A 14,820-nucleotide genomic window follows, 5' to 3' on the forward strand; every position below is an offset into this window, starting at 1 on the left:
ACACATATATATACATACACTCAGAAACACAAGGATATATCTCTGACCGGTTTTTGGCAAAGCTTCACTAAAATGAAATCACATTTATGTATATTGGCTGTAAGCAGGTTACATCTGGTTCCAGTTGGTTCAGTTAGGTCTGGCAAAAAAAAAAAAAAAAAAAAAATCCGTTTGCCTTTTGTGCTTTCTTGGAAACTTCTGCAATCATATAAATGTAATGTGTTTTATAATCAGCGCGGCATTCCTTGTGTGCAAAATCAAATTGCCGGCAAGTTTCGCAGACGCGTGGAAAGAATGCGTGGAGCAGGAGAGAAGAGTTCCCTTAAGTTATTATGCATGGATTTGTGTATATGCCTTAACTGTGAGATAGGAGGAGGAGGAGGGGGTGGTGAGAGATGGTGTTTGCACATAAAGTATAGTATGTTTGGCCAATACATGAATGAATGCATGAGTGGCCCCGGCTTGGTGTCGGCCTACAGAATGTGTGAACACCTGAATGTGTTTTTCTGACAAATTCCCCCGAAGTGAGAGAAAAAAAAACAACCCCGAGAATGTCTTCTTTGGTTTTCTTAGTGTTTCTGCTGGTGTGAAGTTGGCATGTCGCAACATATGCGCACACACACGTACACACACTTGTCCTTGTTGCGGCGGCCTTCTTTGCTCAGTCTGCATTCAAGCATCAGAAGATATACGAATAAACAAGCGGTGAGTTAACATTATTGGCATCCCTCGTAGCAGGCCCCTCCCATGCTATAGACCTCATACTGGGTAAGACGCGCCCCCCCCCCCCCTCCTGCTGTGTACCGGCGCCGCACACCTGGTGTTCCGGCACGCACCGGCAAATGCGATCCCTCGCTCGGCTCAACCTGCGCTCACCTCATCACAATCACGCGATGGATCGAAAAAGCGGTGACAAAAGAGAGAAGAGGTGAGAGGACCGTGAGGAGTCGTCGGAGGAGGAGGAGGAGGAGGAGGAGGAGGAGGAGGGAAGCAGAGGGAGGAGGGAAAAACAAGTAGAAGACAGAGTGCCTGGGGGGGGGAGGAGGGGGGGGAAGAAGGAGTGGAGGGCGGGAGGCTTTGGCTGAGTGCCTTGGAGGTGTTTAATTGTCTTCACTGAAGACCGCCCCACCAGTTCCCTCTGCAAGCACTACACCTGACACACACACACACATACTTCAGCCAAGAAAAGTGTGCGGAGTAAAAAAAAAACAAAAAACAAAGATTAAAAAAAAAAAAAAGTAGGTGCTTTCCAAATTAGCAGCTGTCAGAGGAAGCGGTTTCATTCCAAACATAACAAATGCCCGTGCCGATAAGAGACAAGCGAAAATTGCTAGTCGCTGCTTTGTTGCACCTAAAGAGGCACAAAATGCACATGGCGGCGCGCATGACTGTAGGCCTTAATTGAAAATACAGTCATGTCTCTGCAGCGCCATGAAAAACCATTCTACTCTCTCTCTCTCTCTTTCTCCTACAAGTGCTCGCTTTATCAGCCGTGCATCCAGATTGCAGAAGACAATGTAGAAAATATAACATCTTTGAAGAGAAAATCAACACGCAGGTACTCCCTCCGAAACAATATAGGCGCCTTGCTTGAGTGGGGCTTTTATTGCAAATGCTTGACAATAACACCTTTTTAAAATCGCGTTTGTTGCTTTTTGTGTGTGTGTGTGTGTGTGTGTGTGTGTAAGAATGGGTCATATTCTGTATAAAGACAGAGTCTTGAGCTCGCTATAAAGTGGCTGCACTTTTTTTTTCCTCTCTCAAACAAAATGGCCATCATGTGCTGTGTGTGTGTGTGTGTGTGATGCTTCTCCATGTATCAGTGTTTGTAAACCAGCTGAACGGCTTTTTTTTTTTTTTTTTTTAATCTCCGTCTGGAGTGGGTGTCAGTCCGCCTCTAGCAACACAAAACACCACAGCAACAATTCCATTATCCACACTTGGACTTCCACAATGTGTATGTGTGTGTGTGTGTGTGTGTCCCTGCACATACATCAGTACTTGTTTACTTTTGGCTTTGTAACATATATATAATGCAGTGAATAATATCAAAAAAACACCACATTGTTTTTGAACAATTCTCCCATTTTTTTGTCAGATTTGTAATTTGCTCCTCGATTGTTTCCAGTCAGAAGACGCCCTCTTTAAACTGTCTCCTTCCTTCCTTCTGTGTTATTATTTAAGATGTTTTAAAGGGTTGGTTTGTTCAAATTACAAAGCATCTGAGATGTCTGCCTCCACCCGAATGCAATGGATGTGAACAGAATTCATACTCCTGCTCCTAAAACACTGAAACACGATACTTCAGCATCTATTCCAAGAAAACAGTGTTCCTGATATTCCGCAGAACGAGCTGCTGTCAACAGTTTTTTTCGCAGGGACTATTTCTTCGGTAGACAGTAGCAGCGGTGAGGTCTGCGAATTATCCAGAGGAACACTGACGTCGTCTCTGGGAAGAGATGCTGCTGTTAAATTTAAAAAAAAAAGGATTTTCTTTTTTTATTTCCAATACCGTGAGCACTAGAAACTTGAATTTTGTTTACCACCAGTGTATCGAAGTGGCTGCAGAAATCTCAGAGGTGGATATCTGGAAACCTGGGTGAAGAAAACAAACAAACAAAAAAAAAGAGTGCATGGCAAGATAACACTAGAAATTATTTAGATATATATGGAGGAGTTTTTTTTTGGCAAAGAAGACATAAAAGGTTAATGGTCTCCCCCTCTCCCCCCCCCCCCCCCCCTTCCCCTCCCAAGACTCTGACTTCATATTGAGAGCAGGTATTCTTCAAGTTCAGTTCTTTCAAGTGTGGTGTGTTACGGGAGTTTAAGACTGCACCGGGTGGGCTTTACAGTCCATGTGTGCCCATGTGGAGAGACAGAAGAAGAAGACAGGACTGGTGGATGTGACACCGGGGGTATGATTTGAATACCTGCCTGCTCCGGCTGAGCAGTGATCAATCATCTCTCTGTCAACCGCCACTCCCTGCTGGCAAACTTCTCCATGCATGTAACCCCATCCCTCTTTCTTTCTCTTCCCTTTTTCCCCCCTCTGCTTCTCATTCTCTATCTATTTTTTTTTTTTTCTTTTTTATTAATTTTCTCCCTGCCTCTTCTCTCTCTCTGTCTCACTCTCTCCCACCTACCATCCTTCGATCTGTTCCCGGGCTCCCGTGCGGTGTGTTATTCATTTACTCTTGCCTTGCCATGTGCTTCCCCTCTCTTTACCTTCCTTCAGTGCTTTCTCTCACATCATCTCACCGGGTCTTCTTGTTCTTTTCTATCTCCCTTTTGCTGTCGCCTTTGCCTGGGGGGATATCACGAAAAAAAAAAAAGAAATAAGGGGCGAGGGGTAAGGGACGGATGGAAATGAATGAAAGACACATGGCGTGGAGGACTGAAGGCACATACAGAAAGACAAAACCCTGCTGTGAATTATACAAGCATCATCCCTTGGTTAGATGTAACTGATTATTATTTTCTCTCCTGTTTCTGTCTTGATTATAATTTCCACATTAACGTTGTTGTGTTTTTAACTCCTGCGCACACGTGGACCGTGACCTTGGGGAGGACTAGCGTGTGTAACATACTGATTGATAGCGCGAGTGCCTTCCGCTGGGTGATTTTTCACTGCACTGCTCTCCGCCGGGTGGTGATGGGCACACAGCACATACACAAACTCTAACACACACACACACCCACACACCAATAGAGATGCACGTACACACTCCCATCCCTCCACCAAGTTGGGGAAATCAGTCCTAAGACCAGCGCTGCTGCCGCTCCGCTCTTGAAATATGAATGGTTTTAATTAAATAAACTCGCTTTGCCATCTGGCCCTACAATTGGGCTTGCCTAATGAACAGAGTTGCACACAAACACACGCGTGCACACACACACACACACACACACACACATATACATGCACATTATTAACCAGGCTAAGCAGCATTCTAACGGGCATAGCTTCGGAAATAGAGAGAAACAACAACAAGTGAAGTGATCTAGTGAGGTGCTTCACAGAGCTGGAAAATGATGCAGTGCCTCATTGTAGTGAATGAGGACTGTGTATGTGTGTGTGTGTGTGTGTGTGTGTGTGTGTGTGTGTGTGTGTGTGAAAGATGGCTAGAGCTTCTTTGTTTTTATGTGACTGAGCACGTGAACACTTGCCTGATGTGTAGGCTGCTCTGTGCATCATTCTGTCTGCCTGCATGATTTTGAGTTCCTCTTAATTTATTCTTTGTACTTTCTTCCTTTGTTTCTTTGTTTCTTTATTAGGATCCCCGATAGTACCATCATAAGCATCGGGTATTCTTTGCGGGGTCTTATATACACACACAATATAACCACATAAACATAACAAACTGCAATGCAATCTGAGAGAGAATAAAATGCGATTACAGCACTTTAAAAGAATGCTATTGTTTAAAGGAATTTACTCTAAACTTTACTGAAACCAGCTGAGTATCTTGGGAAGGTGGGATCTAAAATTTCAAAATTTCCAATTTTTATTTTCTTCCAAACGTTTGTTTTTTCGCAGGTTGCATTTTAATTTGTTGATTTCAACAAACCGGAGCACATCTGCCAGCCAGTCTCTGTCTCCACAAAGGCCACACTACAACCTGCTCAGCCTTTTGTCACAGATGTCCAGAGCTGCATTGATAAGGCAACTTCCATTGAGTAACGTTAAGTTACCATTTTTATTCTGCCTTAAAGCGTCAATATGTAAGGTATGTACCATTATCCTTGTCAAGGAAGTAAAATATAGTTGAATCTTCTGCCATTTAGAACAATATCATAACAAAGCTACTGAAAAGCTTCATATTTGCAATGTTCTAGCTAGCTAAAATTAGAGCATGCCAACATTTGGCTCAGTTTACATCAACATTAAACTGTTGCTTTTGCTTTTAATGTAGTGAAATAGTAAGTCTAACCTTGTGCTCTGTGTTTTTCACACTAGCAAAAAGAGCCATACAAGACTTTCTTTCTTTCTAAGACCTTTCTAAATCTAATCTTTTCTTTTCAGGTCCAATGACACAAACCAATGATGGATGATGAGCATAGAAAAACATGTGCTGTGTGAAGGAACATCCTTTGTGCTTGTGCTCGCTGGAGTCGTCTCCGCCTCCTACAGTTTCAACCTTCAGTATCAAAATGATGCACAGTGGAATTCATTCAGAGGTGAGAGCTTTTTCACACATACTGTACCGCACAGCTTGACCTGATTGACTTTTCTTCACACATCGCCATTGTCCAATAACCTAGCGATAACCACTGCTGCCTCTGACACAAGAACAGCGACTGCAAACATTACCGCCGCCTCTACTAATATTGTTATGGCTGATACTATTTCCTGGTTCAATATTCTACACCACTACTTTGCGGAGATTCATGTTTGATATGTCACATTCATAGATTGATGTCACCTGAAAGGAGAATATTTTTGTCGTTCTACATTGTTTTTTCAGAACCGGCGTTGACATTTATTCCTGAGGGTGGCGAAAAAGCAAGTCATGAGAAGATGCAAAAAGAAGAGCGGGAAGATGGTCAAAAAAGAAGGCGACATCAGTGAAATCGGCATGTCTGCACGCTCATCAAGATGCTCAGCGACTTCAAGTAGGACTTTGTCTGATCTTTCACACACACACGCAACCACCCACTATCTCACCCAGACACTCATTCAAACATGCATTCTCTTATTTACTCACTCACTCGCTCACTCACTCAGTGAAACCCCAGTGTCTTTTCTTATTCAGACCGTTAGAACTCAGGTTTTTACATTGTTCCGAGAAAAAAAACAAAAAAAAAACAGTTGCACATTTGTTCTGTGTTCACTTTACTGTAATTCACTCTTGCAAACTAGACTGCTGCTGATCTGCAGAAGGTTAAAAAACAGTTTGATGTTCCTTTCTCACAAAAACGAAATTGTCACAGTGAGTTACCCAATGTTGTATGCGCTCATTTAAATTAAAAAATTGTCAATCTGTTGAAAGAAGGAAACAAAGAAAAGAAAAGTACAGTATTCAGGTCTAGTTTTGCTTGTGTTGCACTGGTGACATGTTTTTATTTTAATAAATATTTGAAAAGGAACTGCATAATGAATATTGTCTCTTTGTCATTTTATTATTATTATTAGTAGTAGTAGTAGTAGTATTACAGTAACATCTTTTAATAATCATTAAATACAGGATACATACTGTAAATTCAAATACAGTTTACATACTGTAAATATACAGTAATTTACTGTATACTGTGGCCAGTATTGTGTTGCACATTTACAAGAATACAGCGATGAACTGCACATTTATATCTAGTAAAACGCTGTAATTCTTAAGTACAGTATGAAACTGTAAGAAAAAATACAATACTTTGCGGGTGAAGCTGCTGCCAGTTAATGACTGCAAATTTACAGCGAAAAGTTTTACAGTCATTCCTAAAGAATTCATAGTACACTTACAATTTCTTCATACAAATAGTTAACCATTCTTAATCAACATAAATCCTTTTCATAATTTCATTTTCATAATTAAGTTATATATTTTCAGCTAATTTTATCTGCTCTGCATTTTCACTCATTTAATTAAATTTTTAAAAAAAAGTATAAAAATACATTCTTTGTCCCCTGCATAGGAGTAGTTTCTATTCTCACCAAATTTTACATTTTATTTCTTACACTAGTTGTCACTAGTTTACACATACAGTTCAGTAAAGTTTCCTCCAGTATTTGGAGAGTACAGTATTTTGAACCAATCTTCAGTATTTTCTTGAGCAATAAGCACTTGAAATGAGTTCCACCTGGCCATGACTCCGTACACTGCTGTTTTCTCTATCATACTGGTTTTCGCTTCAGAGCTTGTGTGTATGTGTGTTAGCAATGGCTCACACGGTGTCTGCAGTGCACTAGCCGACAACCTGACTGATAGCTGCTGTGATGTGCCACTTGTCTGTCCTACTCTATTGGGCCGACTAGTCAACACTAAATGATGATGTTTGTAATCCAACGGTGGTACCCTGAGATTTCTCAGCAGGAGAGACAGGAGAGAGATAGAGTCTGGTGTGTGTTTGTGTGTGTGTGTGCTGGGGGGGTGGATGGGAGTAGGGGGCTAGGGAGGGGGGGGGTGTTGTCTGGCAGCCAAAGCAGAGAAACGTGGGAGGCATGCTAACGTTAGCAGCCAGTAGGACGTGCTATTACTCTTTTAGAGGCTACAATAAATTTGCACTATTTATCAGTCTTAGCAGCCAGCACAAATGAAATCGGGCATCGGTGTCTGTGAGATGCACTCAGTGATGTAGTGGTGAATAAAAAGTTGAGTAAACTAGTGCATATCCTCCTGTCAGCTAGTGCGCCTTGAGAGGTACTAATAACCAATGCAGTAATGGAAAAAAAAGGTCTGTTTTCAGGAAAGTTTAATGATTTTTTTTTCCTCCTTAAAAGTCAGATTGCATACAATGATCCTCTTATCAGAAAGCATACAAAAGTGGGTAAACTAGCATAGCTAGCCACTAGCTAGTCAGAATAAAATACAAGAAAGTGAGGCTAAGTTAAAAGGTTATAGTGATACATTAGCATTTTTCTATAAAAAAAAAAGAAAAAGCCACGAAGTAATGATTCATGGATCAAATAGGATAAATCCTTGGCAGCGTGACCTACAGCAACAAGCACAGCACACCGCATAGCTCCACTGATGTACTGAACAATGATATTACATCTTCAGTGCCAGGAGCGGTTCTGATTTGTGCAGAGGTTTCACATGAAAAACACTTTGCACACCTCAGACACCTCACTCATGATGAAAGGGCAATGTGAAAGCATGTTATTTTGAGGTGTACTCGAACTAACATGGTAAAAATTGAAAAATCCACTACCCCCCTTCCCCCCCGGGTGATGTGGAGATCAATAATGGAGCGCGAGTCTTTGACCCACCGGTAACACCGTACATCTGGAAGGAGCTTTTTGACATCCATAACGGTCTAATCGAGTGTTTGACTCCAAACACTCAGCGTTTATGAATATCTGATGAGCGTGGGGGTAAGCTTATGAATAAGTGAGGGCCCAGCTGTGCATCAAAAAGATCAAGACTTCATGAAATGTTCCAAATGCCATAGCTGAGCGATATATGGGGCTACGCTCTGTTCAGGAATTAGGGTTAAAAATGATGAATTTTGTGTTCTGAAATGGTAACTAAAGACTACAAATTGATTGTTTTTACATTGTTCAACTGAACCTATTCTCACAGGTTTCTGACAGGCAGCTTTCGACTGTCTTTCACACTGAGAATCAACGTCTATGAAGATGAAACTACTGTAGAGTCTAGTTTGTGTAGTGGAGTAAGGGTCAAGAATGTGTTGATATTCCCACAGTGACCCCTGTTTTGAATTGGTTCTGGTAGAATCCGTCCAAGATGGAGAGAAGTCGTTCTCTTTTTTTTTTTTTTTTCTCCAGTTTTTTTGACACTCCCCATGGAAGGAAATCAACCAATAGAAAATAATAAAGTTCGAAACCCGACCTTGAAGAAAGAGATGAGGAAAAGAAAACACGGTCCCTCGGCACATCTGTGCAGGAGGCAGAAAGTGAAAAACAAGAGTCTGTGTGTGTGTGTGTGAGTGTGTGTTGTCTTCACATGTGTTTGTCCGGGTCCGTGTTAATACGGCTGCCTGCTTATGTGTGTGTTTTTGTGTGTGTGTGTTGAGGGGTTGGACGGGTACTTGCGTGCGTGCATTCATGTGTGTGAGAGAGACAAGCAGCTGCGGTGGAGGACGATTGTTCCTGCACATTGTGTGAACATCGATTGACAACAACTGAGTCAGAGCTGGAAAAAAGCACGGAACCAAAAAAGGGACATTAGCCTTTGTCCGCGTTTCGCCCCGAACACAAAGCAACAACAATCAGACGTGATGAATCAGTAACGCAGCGAACAAAAAAATATATAATCAAATTTTCTGAATCAAAGTTTTCAGGCTGCCGCTCGTGTCTCTCGCCTCAAGGTTGACGTTTCAACGGTCTTGAATTGATCCCAACCTCCACTACTTTGCCTCCACACACACACACACACACATACTACTCTCTTCCCCTTTACTTGCTTCCTTCTGGTCTGCACAGGACAAACGAGGTCTAAAACAGACTCTCTCCACAAATCATTGTCACAGAACGCACATAAATGCCTGCAATTACCTGTTGCTAATGATGCCCATGCCAGCACTGGGCACCACAGCAAGCCATCTGCTAACTTTTGTTCTCCCTCTTTCCTCGTAACTCCCTAATTTTGTTTAAAAAAAAAAAAAAAGGAGGGGGAGGGGGGGGGGAGGGGGGGGGTTATATAGGACAAACACAGTGCTGATGGTGTCTGTGTGTGCTCTGGCTACAACACAAGAGGGAGTGTTAATGACTGTAGTTAGCTTCCCTCAAGAGGCGGGAGCAGTTTGCCAATATTTGCCCTAACCTTAGATGATTGCATTTAATTTACACTTTGGTATTTAGCTGATGCTCTTATCCAGAGTGACTAAACATAAATGAGCAAGCGAGGGGTCTAAGCATCTTCCGCAAGGACGCTTTAAGAGGAAGCATATAGTTGCTTTTCTTCAGGGATTGAATCATAGGACGTAGAACTGTTACAGTCTCTCAGACCTCAAGGCCACCCTGCTGCCTATCTAAAGCCAGATTATATCTCCTGTTAGCCAGAGAGAGAGAAACTGTGTACGGACTCAGAATCGTATAAATGTGCTGCAAAGATGTGAGATTTTTGTGGTTGATTTGAGATCAGAAACACTATGTTGAACAGAACAGGCCTGTATTCACATGCACTCAATTACTCCCAATCTCACTTGTACAGCTGCCATTCCATCTACACACACACACACACATACACACACACCAGTTCAGCTGATCTCACTAAAGATAGCTAGCAGCAGTAGAGCATGTTGTTTCTCTTGGATGGAGACTGATTCATGAATTGACCTTGACTCTGTTCCTCCAACAAATCTCTAAAGTTCCAGTGTACTTTGTTGTAGTATCCTCTGAAACTAACAACACATGCGCACCGAGGTGAAACCAAATTTGATCAATGTGCTAATTGTAGTTTTTTTTTTTAAATAATTCAAATTGGACAAACATTTCAAGACACATGGGTTTATATCATATTCCATTTTTGGATCCGTTTGTTTCACTACTTATGCTGGGTTTTTTTTCTTCTCAAGGTGGATATGATTGACAGGTTGATCATACTTTTGATCTAACTGGGTTGTCTGCTATCAGCTGTCCCTGTCCAATTATTTTAAATAGAGACCAAATTGAAATTAACGTTTAATTGGGTGTAATTTGGCCAGTAAATGGGTACCTATTGTCTGAAAAAGGAGACTTTTTTTTTTAAATACCCACAAGGTAGCACCTATCAGCTCACACAGTGTTTCAAATCCCTTTTAATCTGTATTAATGCCAACATTTGAGAGAGGTCATTGCGGACACCTGTGTAACTGCCCGTTTGATGTCTAGTTTGCCTGACTTTATATCTCCTGAACAAGATTATAGCAAAACCCATATCTAGACAGTTTCCTGATCACCAATATTTTTTTTTTTTATCTAGGCTTCACCTTGTGGATACAATGTAACATTAAACTGACTAGTACACCGCTACATAGATCCTGGCATGAGTTAAGAAATCATCTTGAAAGCAACTCTATCTAAGACAAGAGGATGTGAATCTTTAAGCCATTTCAATATCCTTATCCTAAGCTGCAGTGGGGAAGCCTCTGCACTTAGGCTTAGCACTCTCAAGACAGCTACTCCTTGTTAAGCATCGCCTCAGACTCCTAGACTATGAATGGGACCATTACCCCCATCTCTCACTGCACACCAAGATGCACACACACACACACACACATCCACACACATATTTTGTCCTTGGTTGGAAAGTAGCTCAGGCTAGCTGTAAGAAGGTTCTGCAAGGGAAAAAAAACAGTACTGTACCTAGGGACTGCCTTTATAATAGGCTCTTTTTCCATCTCTCCCACTCACTCTCTCTATACCGTGGTCTTTTTTTTTTTTTTTATTATTACAACCTACAGAACATCAGTTCTATCTCATGATTACAGAAAAACGACTCCTTCGTAAGGGCCTCGAGCCAAACACATGTTGCATATCAGTAAAGCAGCTATCTGTGCAGCTTCTTAACAATTCAAGTTGGGTATTTACCCCCCATAGTAGCTCCTCCTTTACTTTATCTCCAGGAATACATGGCGAGTTATAGAGATCATGTAGAAAATCTATCCCCAGTCAAGTTGAAACGTATACGCCAAATGAAATTCAATAGGAATTGTAAAGAGGTCCAAAACAGCTTCAAACTAAAAGGAGAAAGGCGGTTTGCAAGTTGTTCATCTAAAAGAATGTCTGTTAAATATACGTTTATTCCCTCGTGTAGCCCCTTTGATCAAATAAACCTGTTATTTCTGAGACAGAACCATAGATTTTATAATTAATCCCACACCTCATCTTCACATGACGTACAACTGTGGAAGTGTTAGCTTTAATAAAAAGCTGCAACAGCTACTGCATCACAACCTCAAACACCAAATCATACCTAACACACTACAGATCTAACTAACCATTGCCACAAACATTTAAGCCAAAAAACACCTCAAGAATGAGAACTACTTGATAACAAATGTTAAAAAAGGAGAGAAGCTCACATGTTCCTGCATGTTTGTGAGACTGTCTACCATCGGACGAGCTACGTGAATGCTTTAGGCAGTATGTGCGTGTGTGTTTCCTGTATCTTATCGTTTTCTTAATCTCCTTTCAGTGTTTGCCCCTACCATTTTCCATGTGCTCTGCCTCACCGACACTGCCATCCGGCGTTGTCCTCTCGTAGCTGTCCTCAGGTAGGGGAAGGGCGCCCAGCCGGGGGCCCGACGAACTCTTGCTGCTGGGTGTCTCCGACTCGTCCAGGCCGCTGTCGTAGCAGCTCTGCAGCGATCCCTGCTGGTGAGGGTCCTGGGGCTGGCTCACCACCGAGAAGGTCACTCGGCGAAACGGCTACAAGAGAAACCAAATGGCCGGGGGTCACTATAAAAGGGACTGTTTTACTTTTCTTTTTTTTTTTTTTTGTTAGACGTCAGCGAGGGGAGTTGGATCGCCTGGATTTTTACAAAGGGGAATCAGGTCAGAATGGTAGAGAAATGGGAAAAAGGGGCAAGGGTAAAGAGGCTATGCTTTATTGGAGGAGTCGAAGGTGCTGGTTTGATTTTAAGGACACAACTACAAGGGCTAACTTAATGCTACCTGATATGTCACTATGTCACAAGCTGCTCTATCACAGTAGCAAAGATCTTTTATTACCACAAACAAGGTCTCGCTTTTCTCTGACCATGAAAACTTTCAATAGGAGGCTGTATAAATGGAGTCTTTCACAAGCTCGCTCGAGGCTCAGGAGACCGAGCAAAACATAGCAGCTAGCTAAACCTGTGTGTTAAATACAACTAAAGTTGGAAGAATGCGCCAGCCTTGCTCACTTATTTGTTTGTCCACTGAAAAGAGGACAAGGTGAACGAGCATCTGGCTCGGCAGGACGTCTGATTCTGACACCACAGAGCGAAAGCGCGGAGGCAAAGACTGGCGCATACAAAGTCGCTTGCGTGCGCGCGCACACACACACACACACACACACACACACACACACAAAAGGCTTTGCTAGATGAGCTGCGGCTGTCAATATGTGTAGCTTGCTCGAACACATTATTGAGCAGTGTCAGTGAGTTAAGCAGTAACAGAGCATGTCATTAAAGTGGAGACCTCTTTCACAATGTCTCAGTCTGTTCCCCCTTCCTCCCGCTACATCTCTCAATCCAGAGAGGGGGGGGATGAAAGAAGGAGAATGAGCATAAGGCAAAGAATGAAAGACCGGGCTTTGTCATTACTAGAATAAATGGCATAACAAATGGCTAATGCCATTCATTAATTAGATACAAACACAGTCAGAGTTCGCCTGTGTTGCTGTGCATCTTCTCCTCCCGCCCCTTACTGGACCTCATCGTTTGCTCGTGTTCTCCTCCCCTTCTGTCTCCCCCCCCCCTCCTCTCCTCTTTCTTGTTTCCTTGTTCTATCATGAGAATATTAAACGGGACAGAAGCCCATTACTCTCTTTCTCCCTCCCTCTTCTTGCATTTGTTCCCCCATTGTCTCACCTGATAAAAAAAAAACTCTGTTATCAGCCACGGTGATCGGTAACTGCGCCTTAATTTGTACATCTATCCATAACCCATCACTCGATTCGGGAGGCCAACATCAAAACATCACGTCAAGCTCGTATCGCGTAGATATTCGGTACGTGTGAAAGTCTTCCTATGTCTCACAAGAGTGACAAATGAAGCGTAAACACACATATACACGAAGATGTAGAAACCATTCTCCGGAAGTGTTGTGACGGGTCGCCTTAGAGAGGTGAACCTCTTTGTTATTTTGTCATCCCGAGACACCCACTGTATAGCACCTCTGAATCTCTGCCAGGTACACACTGAAGACTGTTCTCTTTTTGATAATGAAATTTCCCACAAGCCACTGGGAGAAACGGACTTCCTTTTCATTGTGTGTGTGTGTGTGTGTTTGTGTGGAAATTTGCATTTATTTATTTATTTCCCGCCCGGGTTCTCTTTTTCTGGCTGGCTGGCTAACACAGCAATCTTGGCAATAAATCATGTTTCCATGTAATTACAATCAACACTCAACAAATGAATTGGTATAAATATTCATGCAAATTTCACTTGGATAGTCACACATTTGTTGCATAATTAAAATTGGGGCCCAGAAGGAGAACTGCTCTCTGTAAGTGTAATAACACTTGAAGAGATGTTAAGATATTAAACCATTTTTTTGTTTGTTTGTTTGTTTTGTTTGTTTGTTTTTACTCTATTTCTCCGAAACCCTTGTTTGGTGTGAGGTGTACGTTAGCAAGTCCCACAGATTGTTTGCGATTTGAAAAAAAAAAAAAAAAAAAAAAAAGTACTTTGTCTGGATCAGATTTAGTGGAGTGCCATACTTGGGAAACACGGTTTTCTAATGATACAAATTAAATGACTGTTGCCTAATGAATTGCTGGCAAGACCGTTGCAAAGAAAAGAAACACTCGAGCAAGCGCACACTGAGGGAAAATTGAGTTTTGGAGAGAGAAAAGAAGCTGACAGGAAAAAGAGAAAGAGAGAGAGAGAGAGAGAGAAAAAGTTAAATGAACAAATAGATTTTATTCACCTGAATTTCCCCTTATTTTCACTGGAGGGAGAGCGAGATAGAAGAGAGAGGGAAAAAAAAAAAAAAAAAAAAAAGCTAATTTGTTTGCAGACCAGAAATGGAGTTCATGCAGAGATCGCCGGAGGCTTTGGATTAGAATCTACAGCAACCACCGTCTGCACAGCGACCTTCGCTCCCTTCATTCTGTGTCTTTTAAATAAATGAATAAAATAAAAAAGCGATTCTTTCTTAGTCATTTTTTTCCTCTCTTATATGTGTGTGTATGTCTAGGTGTGTGTCTCAGTGGCCAGGGAAGAAAAATGAATTGTCCAACATGCCCCGGTTGTCAAAACCAATCTTTTTTTTTTTTTTTTTCCCTTTCTCTCTCAAGTATTCATAGGGTGGACGATTTTGGGGCTCGCCACATGGCCAAACCACAGGGAGAAATTAACAAAATGATCTGCCATGCAGACACACAGAGTCAGCGGTGATGACTAGGGTTTTGCTGCCCTGAAGATACTTTAATGCTTGAGTGATAGCGAGGGAGATTTTACATTGTGAGAAATAAAAATCAAGCTGTGGGTGTTACAGTGAAAGTGTCCCCCCCC

The 14,820-nt window shown here is 42.0% G+C and overlaps 1 protein-coding gene and 1 long non-coding RNA gene across 3 annotated transcripts in view; one reads left to right on the forward strand and one right to left on the reverse strand.

Moving 5' to 3' along the window:
* The window catches only part of pcdh7b (protocadherin 7b), a 112,590-nt gene that overhangs the window by 48,627 nt on the left and 49,143 nt on the right, over positions 1 to 14,820 (reverse strand). For both annotated transcript variants that reach the window (XM_067579602.1, XM_067579603.1), the window contains exon 2: positions 11,806 to 12,025. In XM_067579602.1, coding sequence (XP_067435703.1) covers positions 11,806 to 12,025 — 220 coding nt within the window. The remainder of the gene's footprint in view (positions 1 to 11,805; positions 12,026 to 14,820) is intronic.
* On the forward strand, positions 5,028 to 5,775 carry LOC137174958 (uncharacterized). Its single transcript, XR_010925513.1, has 2 exons — positions 5,028 to 5,178; positions 5,466 to 5,775. It is a non-coding gene; the product is annotated as an uncharacterized lncRNA (long non-coding RNA).

The sequence above is a fragment of the Thunnus thynnus genome, chromosome 22 (genome assembly GCF_963924715.1).
Source record: "Thunnus thynnus chromosome 22, fThuThy2.1, whole genome shotgun sequence".
Classification (NCBI taxonomy): domain Eukaryota; kingdom Metazoa; phylum Chordata; class Actinopteri; order Scombriformes; family Scombridae; genus Thunnus; species Thunnus thynnus.